The sequence below is a fragment of the Brassica napus genome, chromosome C2, assembly GCF_020379485.1.
Source record: "Brassica napus cultivar Da-Ae chromosome C2, Da-Ae, whole genome shotgun sequence".
In the NCBI taxonomy this organism is placed as follows: domain Eukaryota; kingdom Viridiplantae; phylum Streptophyta; class Magnoliopsida; order Brassicales; family Brassicaceae; genus Brassica; species Brassica napus.
In genome coordinates, this window is record NC_063445.1 from 45,538,728 (window position 1) to 45,556,304 (window position 17,577).

The 17,577-nt window shown below is 39.1% G+C and overlaps 1 protein-coding gene across 1 annotated transcript; it reads left to right on the plus strand.

Moving 5' to 3' along the window:
• The first annotated feature begins 7,403 nt into the window (after window positions 1-7,403).
• Window positions 7,404-17,149, plus strand: LOC106378498 (putative 57 kDa heat shock protein). Its single transcript, XM_048749148.1, has 2 exons — window positions 7,404-7,521; window positions 16,719-17,149. The coding sequence occupies exons 1-2, from the start codon at window positions 7,404-7,406 to the stop codon at window positions 17,147-17,149; spliced, it is 549 nt and encodes a 182-aa protein (XP_048605105.1).
• Window positions 17,150-17,577: the final 428 nt, after the last annotated feature.

Genomic DNA, 17,577 nt, shown 5'->3' on the forward strand with positions numbered 1-17,577 from the left:
TTTTGAGGAAGAACCAAATCAACTTCAAAGGAAACAATAAAGCTTAAGCCTTTACCTATTAAGAAGAGAGGAAAAAACCTTCCAGAACAGTAGCAAGAGTGTGAGGTAAGACCGTAAGAGTAAGCAAGAGTGTTGTAGTCGCATCCAGGAAGCAGAGGGTTGCGTTTTCCAGTAAGGCAGATACCGGTGGAGAGTGTAGGGAAGCGTTCTAAGAATTTGTCAGTAACCACCATCCTCTTCAAGCCACGGGTAAGACTCAGACAAGAACGACCTCTAGAGTTTAGCAGAGATGAGAAAGCTCCACTGGAACTGAAAAGAAGAAAAGAAGAAGATGAAGCGAGAGAAGGCAAAGGTGATGGTGGTGAAGAGCGACAGAGGAAGGCTGAGGAGCAAATTTCCCGTGGCTTGACGTGAGAATGTTCCGTCGCAGTTTCTCCGGTGTGGGCAAAGTTACAAAAGAGGGATTAGGGTTCTTAAGTTTTGATTTTGAACTCGATTCGAGTGGAATTGATCGAGAAGAACCCGATTCACTCATCTTTTCCCACAAAGAATATTCTGATGTTTATGATTGAAGAAGATGAAGGAAGAAAATAAATAGATTGCAGTAAGAAAAAAGTGAAAAAAAACAAAAAATCATCGCTGGAGAAAGAGAAAGGGGAGTCGGAAAAAAGAGAAAAAGAGATGAATGACTTTTTTTTCCTCAGTGTTTGGCGGACAAAACTAAAATTTTCTCGCAAAAGTGTTACCTTAACGGAGACACAATCAACCTTTGTGGCTAGACGACTTATCTCGGACAATATACTGGTCGCCCAAGAGATCTTTCACGCTATGAGAACAAACCCGATTTGCAAATCGAAGTTTGTGGCCATCAAGACGGATATGAGCAAGGCGTATGTCCGTGTTGAATGGAATTTCTTTGAAGCTCTAATGCTCAAGATGGATTTCACAGAGAAATGGGTTGCATGGATCAAATGGTGTATATCTTCTGTATCTTATCAGGTTCTACTAAACGGCGAAGCAAAGGGCAACATCATACCCTCTAGAGGACTCCGGCAGGGAGACCCATTGTCGCCGTTTCTCTTCATTATCCTGACAGGAGCTCTTATTTCTCAGATCAAAGGCGCAGAAGCTGAAGGAAGATTAACGGGGCTTAAAATTGCTCAAGCAAGTCCAGCAGTCTCGCACCTTCTCTTAACAGATGATAGTTTGTTCTTTTGCAAAGCCGATGTCCAGAAATGTGCTGAGCTGATGAAGATCATAAATAACTATGGTCTAGTGTCTGGACAACAACTGAATACGTCCAAATCATCTATACTTTTCGGCAGCAAAGTCCCAGCAGAGGTGAAACAGGTGATCAAAAATACCTTGGCCTCCCTGAGAAAATATGTGGATCAAAAAGACAGGTCTTTGCGTTTATTAGAGATCGATTAAACAATCGTATAAACTCTTGGACTGCAAAGTTCTTGACAAAAGGAGGTAAAGAGATCTTTATAAAGTCAGTCGCACAAGCACTACCCACATACGTTATGTCATGCTTCCTACTGCCCCAAGATATCCTAAACAAGCTTAAAAGTTCTATAGCCAATTTTTGGTGGAGTACTAAAGAGAATAACAAAGGGCTACACTGGATGGCGTGGGACAAAATTTGTAAACCAGCTGAGAAAGGTGGTTTAGGGTTCAGAGATTTGAAGAACTTTAATCTCGCACTACTTGCGAAGCAACTTTGGCGCTTACTACATTATCCAAATTCCCTCCTGGCCCGTGTACTCAAGGGTAGATACTTCAGACACACAAACCCGCTGGAGATAAGCAGTTCGAATAATCCTTCGTATGGATGGAAAAGTATGCTTGCAGCCAGAAATCTTTTAAATAAGGGTCTGAGACATACAATTGGATCCGGCTACAATACACGAGTGTGGTTTGATCAATGGATCCCGACACAGTCACCTAGATTGCTAAGAGATAATGACGCATGGAGAGATCCTAAACTGTATGTCAATCACCTCATCGATCACAGCACGGGAGAGTGGAAGATGGACCTGATACAAAACATATGTGACCCAAGCCCTGTTCGTAAGTAAGACGCTGTGCATCAGCGTCCAAATGACCAGAAATAGACACAGATTACGGCAAAACAACAAAAAGATGAGAGAGAAATCGACGCCGGATTTCTGAAAATATAGACGCCGTGCCAGATTTCCAAAAATTATTGACGCCATTAATTCCGGCGTCTGAAGTCGACGTATATCAACGACGTTAAATGATCGCTGCGTTTAAATCCATCTAATATATTTCTAGATACACGTCTTAAATATTGGTCGCTGACGCTAGTTTCAGCGTCTTACAAACGAACAGAGCTCTTGATGAGGTAAAGCTTATCCAGAGCATTCATCCTAGCCGTCATATCAAACCCGATGGCTTCTGCTGGACACATACCATATCAGGCTTATATACTGTTAAATCGGGGTATGAGCTTGCATCTTTGGCACAAGAAGAGAATGTAGAGCAACAAGTTCTGGAGCCAAGTATAAATCCCTTATTATCTAAGGTGTGGAACCTAAAAGCACCCAGGAAAATTAAACATTTTCTCTGGCAATGCTTAACTGGTTGCGTTGCGGTCTGCAGCCGTTTAGCGGACCAACATTGTGGAACCGAGCGGTCGTGCCCTAGGTGTGGAGGTGACGATGAAACTATAAACCATCTGCTCTTCGAATGTCCTCCTTCGGTACAGACGTGGGCCCTGTCGGACCTCCCCACAGTTCCGGGACAATTCCCGTGTACGTCACTTGTTGAAAATTTCGACTTCCTTGTGATCCGAGCCGCTGCAAAGGGGGTCCCGTTACAAAGGTTAGCCAAGTTCCCATGGATCATATGGTACTTATGGAAAGCAAGGAATGATAAATTGTTTAACGGAAAAGAGATTTCGCCTTTGGATTCTCTTCACAAGGCGAGTCAAGAATGTGAAGAGTGGTATGTCGCGCAAGAAGTTACAGAGGAAGGAAAGGCGAGAGAGCGAGCATCACCAACGGAGGAGACGATGGGGTTGCACAAACCGAGATGTCAAGTGGATGCATCTTGGGCGACACCCCATACTACTTTCGGTGGGGGGTTTTGTTATGGATCAGGAAGATGAGAGCTCGATCTCGGGTTCTTTTGGGAGAAACCAGGTCCTTTATCCACTCCACGCAGAGTTCCAGGCCTTGCTTTCGGCAATGGGTAATTCTCTCCGTATGGGGCATGAATCAATGCATTTCGAATCAGATAGCCTGCAAATTGTTAAGCTGATCGAAGAAGAAGAATTTTGGCCAGCTTTGGCTTCAGAATTGGATGAATTCTTTCATCTCCGTTCTTTCTTTACTTTATTTTCCCTATCTTTTATTTATCGTGATTTCAATTCTCGTGCTGATCTCCTTGCTAAAGGAGCTCGTGCGAAAGGTTATGAATTCTCCCATGTACGTAAATGAAATTCCCAATTTTTGTTTTCTCGCTTAATGAAATTTTATCTTACCACGAATTTAATGCTACGATAGAGTTGTGATCTGATTTTGACACTTTTAGTAGCAGTTGGTAAATTTGTGATACCGCAAACTGCTACCAATACTCATATTTCTTGTAGTGTGTCTTGCACGCTTTAACCATCTTCTGTTTAAAGACTCTAAGAGCATGATTAATGGGAGTTCTTAGACCATGATTAACCCCAGTCTCTTAACTGGGTTCTTAGCTTCGGTTAAGAGACGGTTCTAGCTTTTCTTAGTTAAAATCTAAGAAAAACTAAGAACCGTCTCTTAAATAAGAGATATAAGAGCCGTCTCTTAGCCGAAAAGTGTAAAAAAAAAACAAAAAGTGTCAAATCACGAGTTAAAAACCTCGGCTAAGAGACCGGGGTTAATCATGCCCTTAGGATGAGGTTCTTAGCGGTATATAAGAAACCGTCTCTTAACGTTTAACTAAAAAAGCTAAGAACCGGCTCTTAAATAAGCCCGTTCTTAGCTTTTTTAGTTAAAAGTTACTAAACGGTTTCTTATATTATGCTAAGAACTCCATCCTAAGAACCCCCATTAATCATGCTCTAATGGTAAGAACCTCATTAAGTATCTTACTAATATAATATTGATAATTTAAGTAAAATTTAAGATAAGAGCAGAATTATCGCTGACTCTTAACCCAACTCTTAACCCAAATCCAATTATAAAAAATTAAGAAAAGACAGAAGCCCAAGACTCGCCTCTTGCGTAAGGCCTGGAAGGCCCGCCTCTTAGTGACAGGTGTCAACCTATGAGAGGATGAAGCTTTCGGTTACGCGTCTCTCTCGATCATCTCTCTCTCTCTCTCTCTCTCTCTCTCTCTCTCTCTCTCTCTCTCTCTCTCTCTCTCTCTCTCTCTCTCTATCTCTCGCGAAAGCTCTCTTCGAGGAAAGGGGATTCGACGTCTTCAGTGGATCTGGTCGGCGGCATCTCCTTCGGTGTCTCTCATCGGCAACGTCTCCTCCGGTGGCTCTTGTCGGCGACCTCTCCCTCGGTGGTTCTCCTCGAGGCGACGGAGTTCTCTCTCGGTGGCTCTCTTGAAATCAAAAGGTAAGCGGTTGTTGTGTTCTTGACTATGCATGTCTTCGATTAGGTCTGGTCTGTTGTTTTTCTATGTAGTTTGTTGGTTCTGTCTCTCGGTGGGTCTTCTCCGCCACGCTTTCCCTCGGTGGCTCAAATCGAAGCTTTCACCTCAAATCGAAAGGTAAACCGGTTGTTCTGTTGTTTCATTATGCATGTGATTGATTATTGTAGTTTATTGTTTCTGTTTGTTTCACCTCAAATCAAAATTTTGATGTGTTTCATCTCTAGATATGTTGAGTTTGTTCTTAGGTTTTAATTTTGTTTCAATTAATACGGATGAATCAAAGTTGATATGCTATGTTTCAATCCTTGCTATGTTTCTGTTCTTTGATTTGATTTCGCTTTTGATTATGTCTTTCTGTTGGATTATGGTCTGAATCATTATTTGTTTATGTCTTTCTGTTGACAGATAGAAGGATCAAAGTTGATCGAGGCAAGGTTCATCTCATCCACGAGTTCACTGCAAAATAAGGTTAGTGTTACTCTTAACTGGTTCTGCAAACTAGAATTGGTTTAGGTTGTGGTTAGAATTGAATCGACTGCAATTAATGATTTGGTTATAGTTAGAATATGGTTGTGTGATAAATAGAAGTAATGGCTAGCTAGAATTGATTAAGGCTTAATGTGATGAAACTTCTAGATAAATGTCAACACGTTTTTGTTTGTTGGTTGTCATGAATGCATCTTCTCTTCCTTCTCTGCCATCTATAAACACACTTTCATCCTTCTCTTTCTTATCATTTCCTTCATCTTTCTTCTCAACTTCTTATATGTATGGATTCTCAACAAAGCCAGCCCTCTAGTTTTTTACATTTACTAAACTCGCAAGTACCTAACAATGAATACCCAACTCAATTTCTGAGTTTTTCACCTAGTCCAGACGTTGGAGGATCTGCTTCACGTGCACAAAGTGGTGAGGACCGTAAGCAAATGTGCAAGTGGTCAACAGCTGAAGACATGGTCCTCATCAGTGCATGGTTGAACACCTCCAAGGATCCAGTAGTTGGAAATGAGCAAAAGGCAAGAACCTTTTGGAAGAGGATTGCGTCGTATTATAATGCAAGTCCCAAGGTGGTTGTTTTGGCTAAGAGAGAGCAAAGCCACTGTAAGCAAAGGTGGGGAAAGATAAATGTTGGTGTCTGCAAGTTTGTGGGGTCATATGACGCTGCAACAAAACAGAGGACCAGTGGCCAGAGTGAAGATGATGTTTTGAAGGCGGCACACGAAATATTCCTCAACGATTACAAGGTAAAGTTCTCATTGGAGCATGCGTGGAGGGAGCTTAGGAATGATCATAAATGGTGTGGGACTTATGGAAGTAGTCAACAAAGCTCTGGTTCAAAGAGAAAGAGGGTGGGGGAAGAACAATCTTTTCAGTCATCAGCATCGATGCCAAGTGTCAATGGAGAGGATGAAGCAACGGCTAGGCCTATTGGTGTGAAGGCATCCAAGGCGAAGGCTAAAAGGTCAGTGGGAGAAGAAGGCAAGAATCTGCAAGATTTTCAGCAAATGTGGGAGTTAAAGGCGAAGCACATAGCAGCAAAGGAAAAGCTTAGCCAGACCAAATTGCTTGACAAACTCCTTGCAAAAACAGAGCCACTTAGTGAATTAGAATTGTCGCTTAAAAACAAACTGATTAAGGATATGTGATCTATGTAATCTTTTAAACTGTCAATGTTATAAGTAATGAATCTTGTTTGTGGGGCTTAAGACTGATGTGTAATATAAGTAAATATTGCTTTGAAATGAAAATTAGTAGTTTGATGTGTTCTTCTCAGTTCTAAACTTGTTTGATGTGGCGCTTAAGACTGATGTGTTTTATTTTCTGCTTTTCAGGGGAACAAGTCACACACAGCCAGAAATGGAACCAAGAAAATGGATTGTTTGTGGCCTCTCAGCAAGAGGAATCATACCACCTCTCCCACAAGAAGATACAGATGATGATGTTGTTGATATCCCACAAGAAGATACAGTCGAAGTGGTGGAGATATCAGATGAAGAAGAAGAAGATATGGTGGAGTTATCAAGCGAAGAATACAGGACCAATATGGGCTACTTGATTAGGGTGGAGGCATCAGAAGGTGACATTGAACCTGAGTTCAGAAGGATGCTTCAAAGGATGCATGAGGAAGAGAATAAGCTGCAAGAGGAGAAGTTCAAGGGGTTGAAGTCGGGAATCAAGCTAGAAGAAGGACAATCCTCTAAGGGTGATGGTAACAAGAGGAAGAGAAGAAGCTGAGTGACTTGTCTTGTCTTGTAGTCACAGACAAGGTCAGTGTGTTGTTGTGTCTTGTAGTGTCACGGATTCTATGTGTCTTGTAATCTTGTGTTTTGTACTCTTGCATCATGTGACTTGTTCTCTTGCATCATGTGTACTCTTGTGTTTTGTAATCTTGCATCATGTGACTTGTCTTGCATCATGTGTAATCTTGTGTTTCTGTCTACCAAACGAAGCAACAACTCATCTTTCTATAGCTTTCTGTAAACCAAACGAAGCAACAACTGAACTATCTCTCTATATCACTCTCTATAGCTTTCTGTCTAAACCAAACAAAAGCAACAACTCATCTTTCTCTCTATATCATTCGCTTTCTCTCTAAACCAAACCAAAGCAACAACTCATCTTTCTCTCTATATCATTCTTTTTATACCAACTCATCGAAATCTCTTCCCTCTCTATTTATAATAAAATCTTCTTATCTCTATTTTCTCTCTTTTATTACTAGTTTATAAAATCTTCTTTTCTCTATTTTCTCGAAATCTCTTTCCTCTTTATTTATAATAAAATCACCATATATGGCTTCTTCTTCTCAAAACTATTTAGATGAAGCTTTTGATGATGCTTTTGATGATGCATTTGATGAGCTCTTTGATCAACATTTTGATCAAGCCTTTGACAATTTTACCGTTCAAGGTGATCAAGAAGAACAAAGAAAGAAAAGAAAAAAACTAGCTTATATCGAAAGACATCGTGAAGAAGGGCATTTTCGTTTATGGAATGATTATTTCAGTTAAACTCCAACGTATCTTGAAAATTTGTTCCGACGATGTTTTAGAATGAACAAGCGATTGTTCATGCACATTGTTGATCGACTCTCCAACGAAGTTCAATACTTTCGGGAAAAGAAAGATGGTCTCGGAAGAGTCTCTCTCCTCTTCAAAAGTGTACCGCAACTATTCGTGTCTTGGCGTATGGTTCTGCATCTGATATGGTCGACGAATACCTCCGGCTCGGTGAAACAACAGTTCGGTTATGTGTGGAACATTTTGTGGAAGGTATAATAAAATTTTTTGGCGATGAGTACTTAAGAAGACCAACACCAGCTGATCTTCAATGTCTACTTGATGTTGGAGAGCGTCGTTGGTTTCCTAGGATGATAGGAAGCATCGATTGTATGCATTGGGAGTGGAAAAATTGTCTCACCGCTTGGAAAGGGCAATATTCTCGTGGTTCGGGTAAACCAATAATCTTTTTAGAGGCGGTTGCTTCATACGATCTCTGGATATGTCATGCGTTTTTTGGACATCCAGGTACATTAAATGATATCAATGTTCTTAATAGTTCACCTGTTTTTGATGACATAATAAACGGTCAAGCTCCGAATGTCACTTTCTTTGTCAATGAACGCGAGTATCATAGGCTTACTATCTCACCGATGGTATTTATCCGAAATGGGCAACTTTTATCCAATCTATTTCTGTGCCACAAGGGCCGCAAACAGTTTTATTTGCTCAACGTCAAGAAGCTGTCCGAAAAGATGTCGAGCGTGCTTTTGGAGTCTTGCAAGCTCGCTTTGCCATTGTTAAAAATCCGGCGCTGTTTTGGGATAAAGTCAAAATTGAGAAGATTATGAGAACATGTATCATACTCCATAATATGATAGTAGAAGGCGAACGATATGGATACAGTCTCGTTGATGTTTCAGAGTTCCAACAAGGAGAAGACCACGGAAATTCACATGTTGATTTCACGTATTCTACAGATATCCCTTCGAACATCACAAATATGATTGATGCTCGTACAAGAATTCGAAATAACAACTAAAAGATGATTTAGTTGAACATATATGGCGTAGATTTGGACATGATGACGACAACAACTGATCTCAGATGCTTCTTTCAAATAATTCTCGTTTATTTTAATAATGTTTTTATTTACAAATCTATGTTTAAAATATAATCTTTTATTATGTTTTATTTAATAAAGAAAAAATTAATAAAAAATGAATAATATTAATTTATTTTTAAGAACCCCAAAATAAGAAACTTGCAAAGGAGACATAAAAGTCTCAAAGTTCTTATCTTAATCTCTTAAACACCTTTATCCCTTAAATATTATTAAAAAACAATTAAGAGTCCCCTAATGAGGTTTTAGGATAAAGATGCTCTAAGAAACTATACTTAATTTGTTAGCTCCAATGGTAAATACCCATTAAGTTTCTTATCATTACAATAATAATATTATTTAATTTAATTTTAATGTAATTTAGTTTAGGACAAATATTTTAAAAATTTATCTTAAACTAAAATATAATAAAAGAGTTACAATATTTTAAATAAAACAAACAAACATAAATTACATAACGACGTAACTTATAAAAACAAACCTAAAAATATAATACAAAATATCATACGACAAGCCAAATTATAATTAACTAAGCCTTAATCTTCACTTGATAATGTGCCAAATTTTTGCCATATATGCTCAACAAAATCAGATTTTAACTGGTGATGCACATTTCGATCACGAAGTCGAGTCCGATTGCCAAGAATGTTGGCCATATTGGTAGACATATTTGTAGAGTATGTAAGATCCACTTGTGCACTCCCGCCTGTTTCTATTTGTTGGGATTGAAATATATCATACTGAGTGTAATTATCTCGTTCGTCTTCCACTATCATATTGTGCAATATGATGCATGCTCTCATGATCTTTCCTATTTTATTTTTATCCCAGAAAAGAGCTGGATTTTTTATAATGGCAAATCGAGCTTGTAAGACTCCAACAGCACGCTCAACATCTTTTCTGATGGCTTCTTGACGTTGAGCAAATAACGATGATTTCAGATCTTGGGGAAGTCGAATTGATTGGATAAATATAGCCCACTTTGGATATATACCATCTATGAGATACTATCCCATATGATACTGATGTCCAATGACAAAGTAATTTACTTTTGGAGCTTGGGCTTGTAAAATATTATCAAAAATAGGTGAACGGTCAAGAATATTGATATCATTTAAGGTATCTGGAGGTCCAAAAAATGCATGACAAATCCATAAGTCATGTGAAGCAACAACTTCTAAAACGATTGTGAGCTTTCCACTTCCACGGGAATATTTCCCTTTCCAAGCGGTAGGACAATTCTTCCATTCCCGATGCATACAATCAATGTTTCCTATCATATCTGGAAATCTCCGCATCTCTCCAATATCTAGTAGTCGTTGGAGATCCTCCGCAGTAGGCCTTCTTAGATAATATTCTCCAAATAAAGATATAAGTCTGTCAACAAAATTTTCCAAAATGAACTCGCCGTGGTTTCACCCATCCGGAGGCATTCATCCACTGCATCACTTGCACAACCATATGCCATAATACATATAGCTGTTGTACACTTTTGTAGTGTAGAAATACCTAACCTCCCCGTAGCATCTCGTCTTTGTTGAAAAAATTCTTCTTCATTTGAGAGTCGATCAACGATACGTACAAACAATGATTTGTTCATTCTAAACCGGCATCGAAATATAGCATCTGGGTAGAATGTATCATCTTAGCAATAGCATATTACAATATAATATAACTTAAACAACAAGCATTAGAAGCATAAAATTACAACATCTCATCAATGATTTTGTTCTTCAAAGTTTCTTCTTTCTCTGAAAGTTGTTCTGTTTTTTTCCAGAAGACTTTTAAGGAGCTCCGTCTTTATTAGTTTCTTTATCTCAGCTATGTCTTTCTCCTTCGGAGCCCACAAGTTCTCAAGCCTTGATCGAGAGCTGGACTTCCTTTCTTCATGTGTTGTTTTAGTAACAACCTTCTTTCCTTTGCGCTTTGATGACTTCACACCAAGGGGACGGACGAGCCATAAATTGTTCCTCTACGTTACTTTCTGTGTTAGAGCTTGAAGAAAATGTGCCAGCTTCATCCAGTTTTGTTCCTTTTTGAATTTCCACCACTCTTAGAATTTTGAGAGCTGTAAGAACTACACCATTTTTGGTCATGACGGAGCTCCTTCCATGCATGTTCCAGCGCGAATTTAGTGTTGTAATCGTTGAAGTAGAATTGGTATGCAACTTGGACAACATCTTCTTCAGACTGGCCACTAGTTCTTTGACTCACAGCTTGATCATAGCATCCAACAAACTTGTTGATACTATCATTTATTTTCTGCCATCTTTTCTTGCAATTACTAGATTCTCGTTTTGGTAGACTTGATACTGCAGGACTTGATGAAAAATATGCACCAATTCTTTTCTAAAAAGCAGAAGCAGAAGCTTTTTGTTCATTACCAATAAACGGATCATTGCTCGTGTTTAACCATGCCTTAATAAGAACAACATCTTCAATTGGACTCCACTTGCATTTTGTTTCCTTACAAGCATTGGTTGTGCACTGAGTTTGATTTGGATCATTGCTTTCTCCACCCATATTATCATATTTAGTATTATATTGTGATCAGATGAACTTATTTGGGTAGAAGGTGAAATAGGATTAAAAGAATACGTAGTGTTTCTTTCTTGTTGGCTATCGAGAAGATCAATAAAATTTGTAGAGAAAGTGAATGGATTGTTTGAAATCATAATGAAAAGAAAGAGATACAAAATGTTATGAGATTTGATAAGGTTAAATATGAAGGCTATATATAGAGAAAAAATAATTATTTGTATATTTCAAATCTTAGTAAATATTTTTTTTAATTTCTAAATTTATAGTTTTCAGTACATTATATTAATTAAAAACCCAATATACTATTATTGTATTAAGTTTTAATCATTTCAATTTAAATTAGTATTAATATATAATTTTAATCTATGAACAATGGATCTTGTTACGTAGATAATTTTATTTTAAGATTTATAAAAAAATGTAAAAGTATTTTTAATATCATAAAAAGTATATAATTGAACTTTAAAGTGTATGTGTTTTTATTTTGTTAATAGTAATCTTGGTTAATAACAAAATGACATGTGTCATGTTTATCAATGAATCCAAACAAAAACAATACTAAAATATTTTATAGTTTGCATAATATTTTGAACATAGTGGAATATGTTAAAACAATAGAAATAATAATGGATATATAATCATAATATATTTCTGAACACTCCCAATAAAGTTTGTATTTTTAAGGAATAACCTATGAAGTTGAATTGTATATACTAATTACTAAGGAGTAAACAATAAAATAGAGCTTGCACAAAATAAACAGGATAAACATTTAAAAACAGTTTTCATCAATAACATAAAAAGATAAGTATTTTACAAACTGTTAAAACTTTTTTAAAAAATAATACTTTGAACCTTTTTAAAATTGGTCTTTGTCGTTATGTGAAACCAAAGAGAGGGATAGTAGAAAAATTGACAGCTCATAATATGTTTTACCATAGATAATCACCGCAACAGTACTACGTCACCGGTACTTTAATAGCATTATTATCGGACAAAACTTTAATGGGTTTCTTATTTTTTTTTATTTTTTTTTGTTTTTGTTTGATTAAAAAAATTAAAAGAACCAATCGCGAGCCGCCACGTGTCAGCGGGGCACGCAAACAGTTGAAAAAACCCACCGAAAACTTCTCTTATTTGACGACTTGGGCATACGGTATTTGGCGACTTGGGCAAACAATAGTGGATCCCCCCACATAAGAAACGCGCGATGAAGATGCTCTAATGGTTTTAACTCAGTAAAAAACATTTACACAAAGTTAAGTTTTTTATTTTTTTTTATTTTTATTTTTGTAACATCACACAAAGGTAAGTAAATCACATAAGCAAGCGAAGACCATAGTGTTCTTTTTCTTTTTTAAAGGGCCTGAAGACCATAGTGTGTTCATTTAAACAAAAATCTATCAAAAACTCCATTCTTTAAAGCGAACGAGAGAGAGAGAGGGAGAGATAACACATAGAAAGAAAAAGAAGAAGAAGAAGAAGAGATGGCTGAGCCAAGAGTCCTTGACATGTCGTAGAGGGAGCATGATGTGCGTTTGCGGATTGTGTATTGATGCATGAGGATCAGGTCATTCTATATACATTGCATCAGTTGAGACCTCACGAGACCCACTACCCTATTCATGATTCGTAGTGGCTGCAGTGGTATTTGCGTTATAGTTTTGGAGATTGTAATTGTACATGAAAGAAATTCAGATTCTCTGGGATCATTGGAGTCTGAAATCTATCTTCATTCATTAAAACTTGTACTTGGACAGTGCAGTTGGATTGAGTTGGTAGCAGGCTACGATTTGGATATTGCATACCATCTGGTAAAGACAACCAGGTGACAAATGCCTTGGTTAGGCACATGAGCGACGTATCAAGAACCAAAGAGGTTCATGAGTTTACTGTGACATTTACTAGTCTCAGATTGTGTGCCATTACTGTCGATGGAGAGACAGATGTCCTTGGGACTTTGGAGCAGGCAGTCTTGCTATGGAGGATACACCAAGCGCATGTTAGAGTTATGGCCTTGTAAGACGATCGAAATTGAGAGTATTGGATATCATAAGTGTTAAGTGGGATGGTTTTGAGCGGGATGTACCTGTACCAAAATCGAGTTGTGTGTTGGACGATAAGCTGTTAAGAAAAGGGATCTTACAGCAAATACATCACTCGTGTTTCTCTACCCATCGGGAACACCAAGGGGTACAAAGATATGAAGTGTTTGTTAACTATAATTGGTCTAGTATGAAGAGTTGTAGCTTCATTGCGTCACATTGTCAGACATGTCAGATGGCTATGTCAGAGGATCAATTATCTATCATGTTATTTTTGAGCTTGCTTTTGCCGGAGTGGAAATGATGCATGGTGATTATGGACATTATTATTGGATTTTAAATCACCATATGTGAAAAGGATGCCACATGGGTAGTCATGGATAGATTTACCAAGTCAGCCCATTTCCTAAGTAATTAAGAAGACAGTCAGAGCTAATCAGTTGGAGCAGACCTACATTATTGAGTTTGAGAGGTTTCATGGATGTCAACATTGTATCGGATTGGGATTCGAAGTTCACGTCTACATTTTTGGAGTCATTCAGAAGGAACTTGGGACAAAGATCCACAGGAATACAACTTATTATCAGCACACAGATGGTTAGTCAAAGAGAACTATTCAGACTTAGAGGACATGCTCAGGGATTGCATCTTACAGTGGGATGGAAGATCGGAAAGCATTACATCTAGCAGAGTTTGCCAACATCGACAACTATCGTTCGAGCATTGAGATGACACCGTATGAGGCTATTTATCGTAGGCCTTATCGTATACCACTTTGTTGGACCAAAGTGAGGGAGTGACATGAGTTAGAACTATTAATGGTTCAAGAGATGGTATAGCAAATGGACATGCTCAAGGATTTGTAATTACATATGAGTGATCTAGTGTACCCGAAAATAATGACATTTCAGGGAGGACTTAAGACTCATAAGCTGAAGCAACTAAAACCGAGGTACATTGGACTGTATCCTCTGGTGGAGCGAATTGGACTAGTTGATTGCAGTTATTTTATCAGCAGTGTATCGGACTTCCATAGTGGTCCATGTGTCAGTTTTGAGGAAGGTCGGGAGAGGGCCAAAGCTCATTTTGCAGCAGCCGTTAAGTGCTCATGGCAAAAAAAAAAAAAATTGTATGCACCTTGTCAGCCAATAGATTTTATAAATCGGAAAGTAAAAGAGGTTCAGGAGATGATGACCATGTTGTTCAAATGTTGTTGAGAAAGAAAGACAAGATCCACGAGGAAACCTAAAAGACCGAAACTCAGATGATGATTGATTATCCAGAGCTTTTTCAGGATGGTATTGGGAATCGTATCACGTGGTGTCACAAGTGGTTCAGGATCCGAATTCAAGGACGAATTCCATATAAGTGAGGGAGAATTGTAACGACCCCATCACTCTATTAAACTGGTTTAGTCTATTAAACCAGATTGGTCTGCTGTAATTAATAATCTTGGACCAAGTCAAGATTGATTCCTCCTTTTTGTTAAACTCAGCCTTAGTACATGAATCATATAAGTTCCCATCTACAAAAAGAAAACCTAGTACTTGCGCCGTCAAACAAACATCTCTTTTACCATGTGTTTATGTGAGCAAAGCCGCAAGGGAGAGAAGACAACAAAATGGTTCAACCGTCCCACCACCATTGGCACAGATCCACAACGTTGTTAGCCGGGAGCCATTGGAGGAGCAAGTCATGCCACCGGGGACGTCATGACATGGTGGAGATCACCAACTGTTACCATCAGATCCATGGCTGAGGAGTGGTTTTGAGGGAGGATCCTAGATCGATTCAGGAGACTTTAGGCTGCGAATCATAGATATTTGGATAGGTCTCGTTTCTAGGAATCTGTAGCAACAAACGGAATCGAGATCGGAGTTGTACAGAAAAAGTTATTGGCGTTACTTCTTGGTCAAGAACAAGCTTAAGCTGTTGCGATGCAGAGACAGTTCCGACCAGTCTCAGCGTAAAGGCAAAACGGTCAAGCTAATCAATATCTTACAGTATGGAATTTTTTCAGTAAGTAACTAACTCTTTTATCTATCATCTCCAAGAAGCGGATCGTTATTCCGAGTTATATTCTGAAAGTTATGCTTGTTTTCGCGAGGGGATCTGCTGCAGTCTTTGTTTACGACCAGCCTGGAACTGAAGCCAGTTTGGCTGATCAAATGATGTCCGATCAGCGTAAACTATGTGGCTACGGACAGAGAACATATAGGACTATATACTGACCGGAGGGATTGAAATGTTAACGGTCAGTTCTTTAGTTATTCATCTGCTTTCTATATGGTTCAGTTTTGCCAGAGTCATCATATTTATTTATTTTCAGAGAGTTCTGGAGTTGCGCTATTTTAGAGCCGTCAAGGTATTATCTTCAGAACCCGTGGCAAGGTGAGGGTCTATTCCGTAAATCTCGTACCAGTGTAGAATTCTCTCTATCGTAGTTTAGATTTCGAATCATGATCCGTCTGTTTGAATTGAGTCTTGATTGTTAGATAGTTCATTCACTGTAAACTGGAACTAGGGGTCTAGAGGATTCAACCGTTGATTGATTGCGTGATGTTAAGAGATGTGATATATATATGTATGTACACATAGCTATGAGTAGGGACTATGTGCGCGGGCGGGGGCTCAGAGATGTCTGGGCTAGCGACGCTACTTGATTGTGCGGGCAGGGGTTCAGAGACGTCTGGACTTGCGATGCTACTTGTGCGGGCGTGTGGTGCGGAGACGTTTGTACCATGGATGCTACTTGAGAGGGCGGGGGTACAGAGACAGACTGTACTAGCGACGCTACGTATTATATATCCATATGAGGAGATGCGGGGTGTATGGACTAGCTATATGCTATCATCGCATTGTTTGTGTGTTGTGTGATGCGCTAGGCGTCGTGTGTATTCATGTTAGAGCTAAACTTCCATGGTGGGAGTTCTATTTACTCAAGTCAGTGGTTTGCGTGTTTAGCATCTCATACCTCACGGAGTAACTCCCCTGTTGCTCACCCCTCCTATTCCTTCCTTTTTCAGATGAGACTGACGAGCTGGACTGATTGCTAGCGGGCTTGTGCTTTGGGAGTTTTATTTCCTTTTTTTTCAGACTTGCGGTTTTATGCTTTTACCGATATTTTCGAGATTTATTATGTTATTTGGATTTATGGCTATTTATTAGATTTACGACTTTGGAATTGACTTTTAAAAAATAAAAAATGGAGATTTCAGACTTTTTTATTTATTTAAGTTATTTTAGAAAATATGGCCCAGGTCTCTTCTATCTTACTCTCGCTTACCTTACTTGGTGCAGAAAAAAACAATAAAGTTTCCATCTTTATGAGTTTGCTGCTTTGTTAATCGTTGCTTGTCTCTTCTTTCGTGGTTCTGTTTGCGTTATAATCGAACACAGGGAGGATACACGCGACTAACAACGAGTTCCAGAGATACGGTCCGAAGGGTTTCATGGAGATCAAGATCCTCGAAAACGACAACCTTTACGTCCGTGTCGACTTGCCCGGTGTTCCAGACGACGGTGTCCGCCACAGAGTCGACTCCGTGAGACAAAAGGTTGTCTTTTTCTCCTGTGAAGAGACTCTCAGCGACGGAGACGACAAGAAAAACGCCCGTGAGTACGCTGGAACCGCCGGTTTAGGGTGTGACTGCTGCGAGATAACAGGGGTGGATGCGAAGATGAAAGATGGAATGTTGAGGATGATTGTGTCAAGAGGACAACAAGTGTACTCTCTTTTTCCCTCTCAACAAAGGTTCGAATCCCTCCTCTCACTCAAAAAGATCCAACCTTTCTTGCATATTCCATTAAATGCTTTAGTTTGTTTATAGGTAAATCTGGGAGATACAATATGGATGAACCTGCTTTGAACATGGCTAAAGCGGTGGAGGACCATCCATTTGTGGTGAAAGGTCCTAAGCGTTCAGAAAATAGTGTACAACGAAGAGGTGATGGAAGTGTTTGGGTTTCATTCGACTTGCCAGGTGTTTGTGGTGATGATATATTGGTGCTTCCCAATGAGAATGAAGTCAAGTTCTACGGTGAGAACAAGGGGGTTTATGAGCACGACGAGAGTTGCCGTATCTTCATGGGAGCCGTCAACGGTGCTTAAGTTTGTGCTCCTGGAGTTCCACTTTTGAGCCACAGCATCGCTTGGGATGCTGAGTTTGGTGTTCTCACGGTCCGTATCCGACGGAGCGGAAGTAACTGTTAGTAACCGACGCGATAACGATAAATTCTGTGAATGCCCGTTAACTAA

Excerpts from the sequence above, each read along its gene's own strand:
- LOC106378498 (XM_048749148.1), top strand. The coding sequence starts at position 7,404 with ATGGCTTCTTCTTCTCAAAACTATTTAGATGAAGCTTTTGATGATGCT. Across the intron at positions 7,522-16,718 it reads TGACAATTTTACCGTTCAAG|GGAGGATACACGCGACTAAC; the intron begins GTGATCAAGAAG and ends AATCGAACACAG.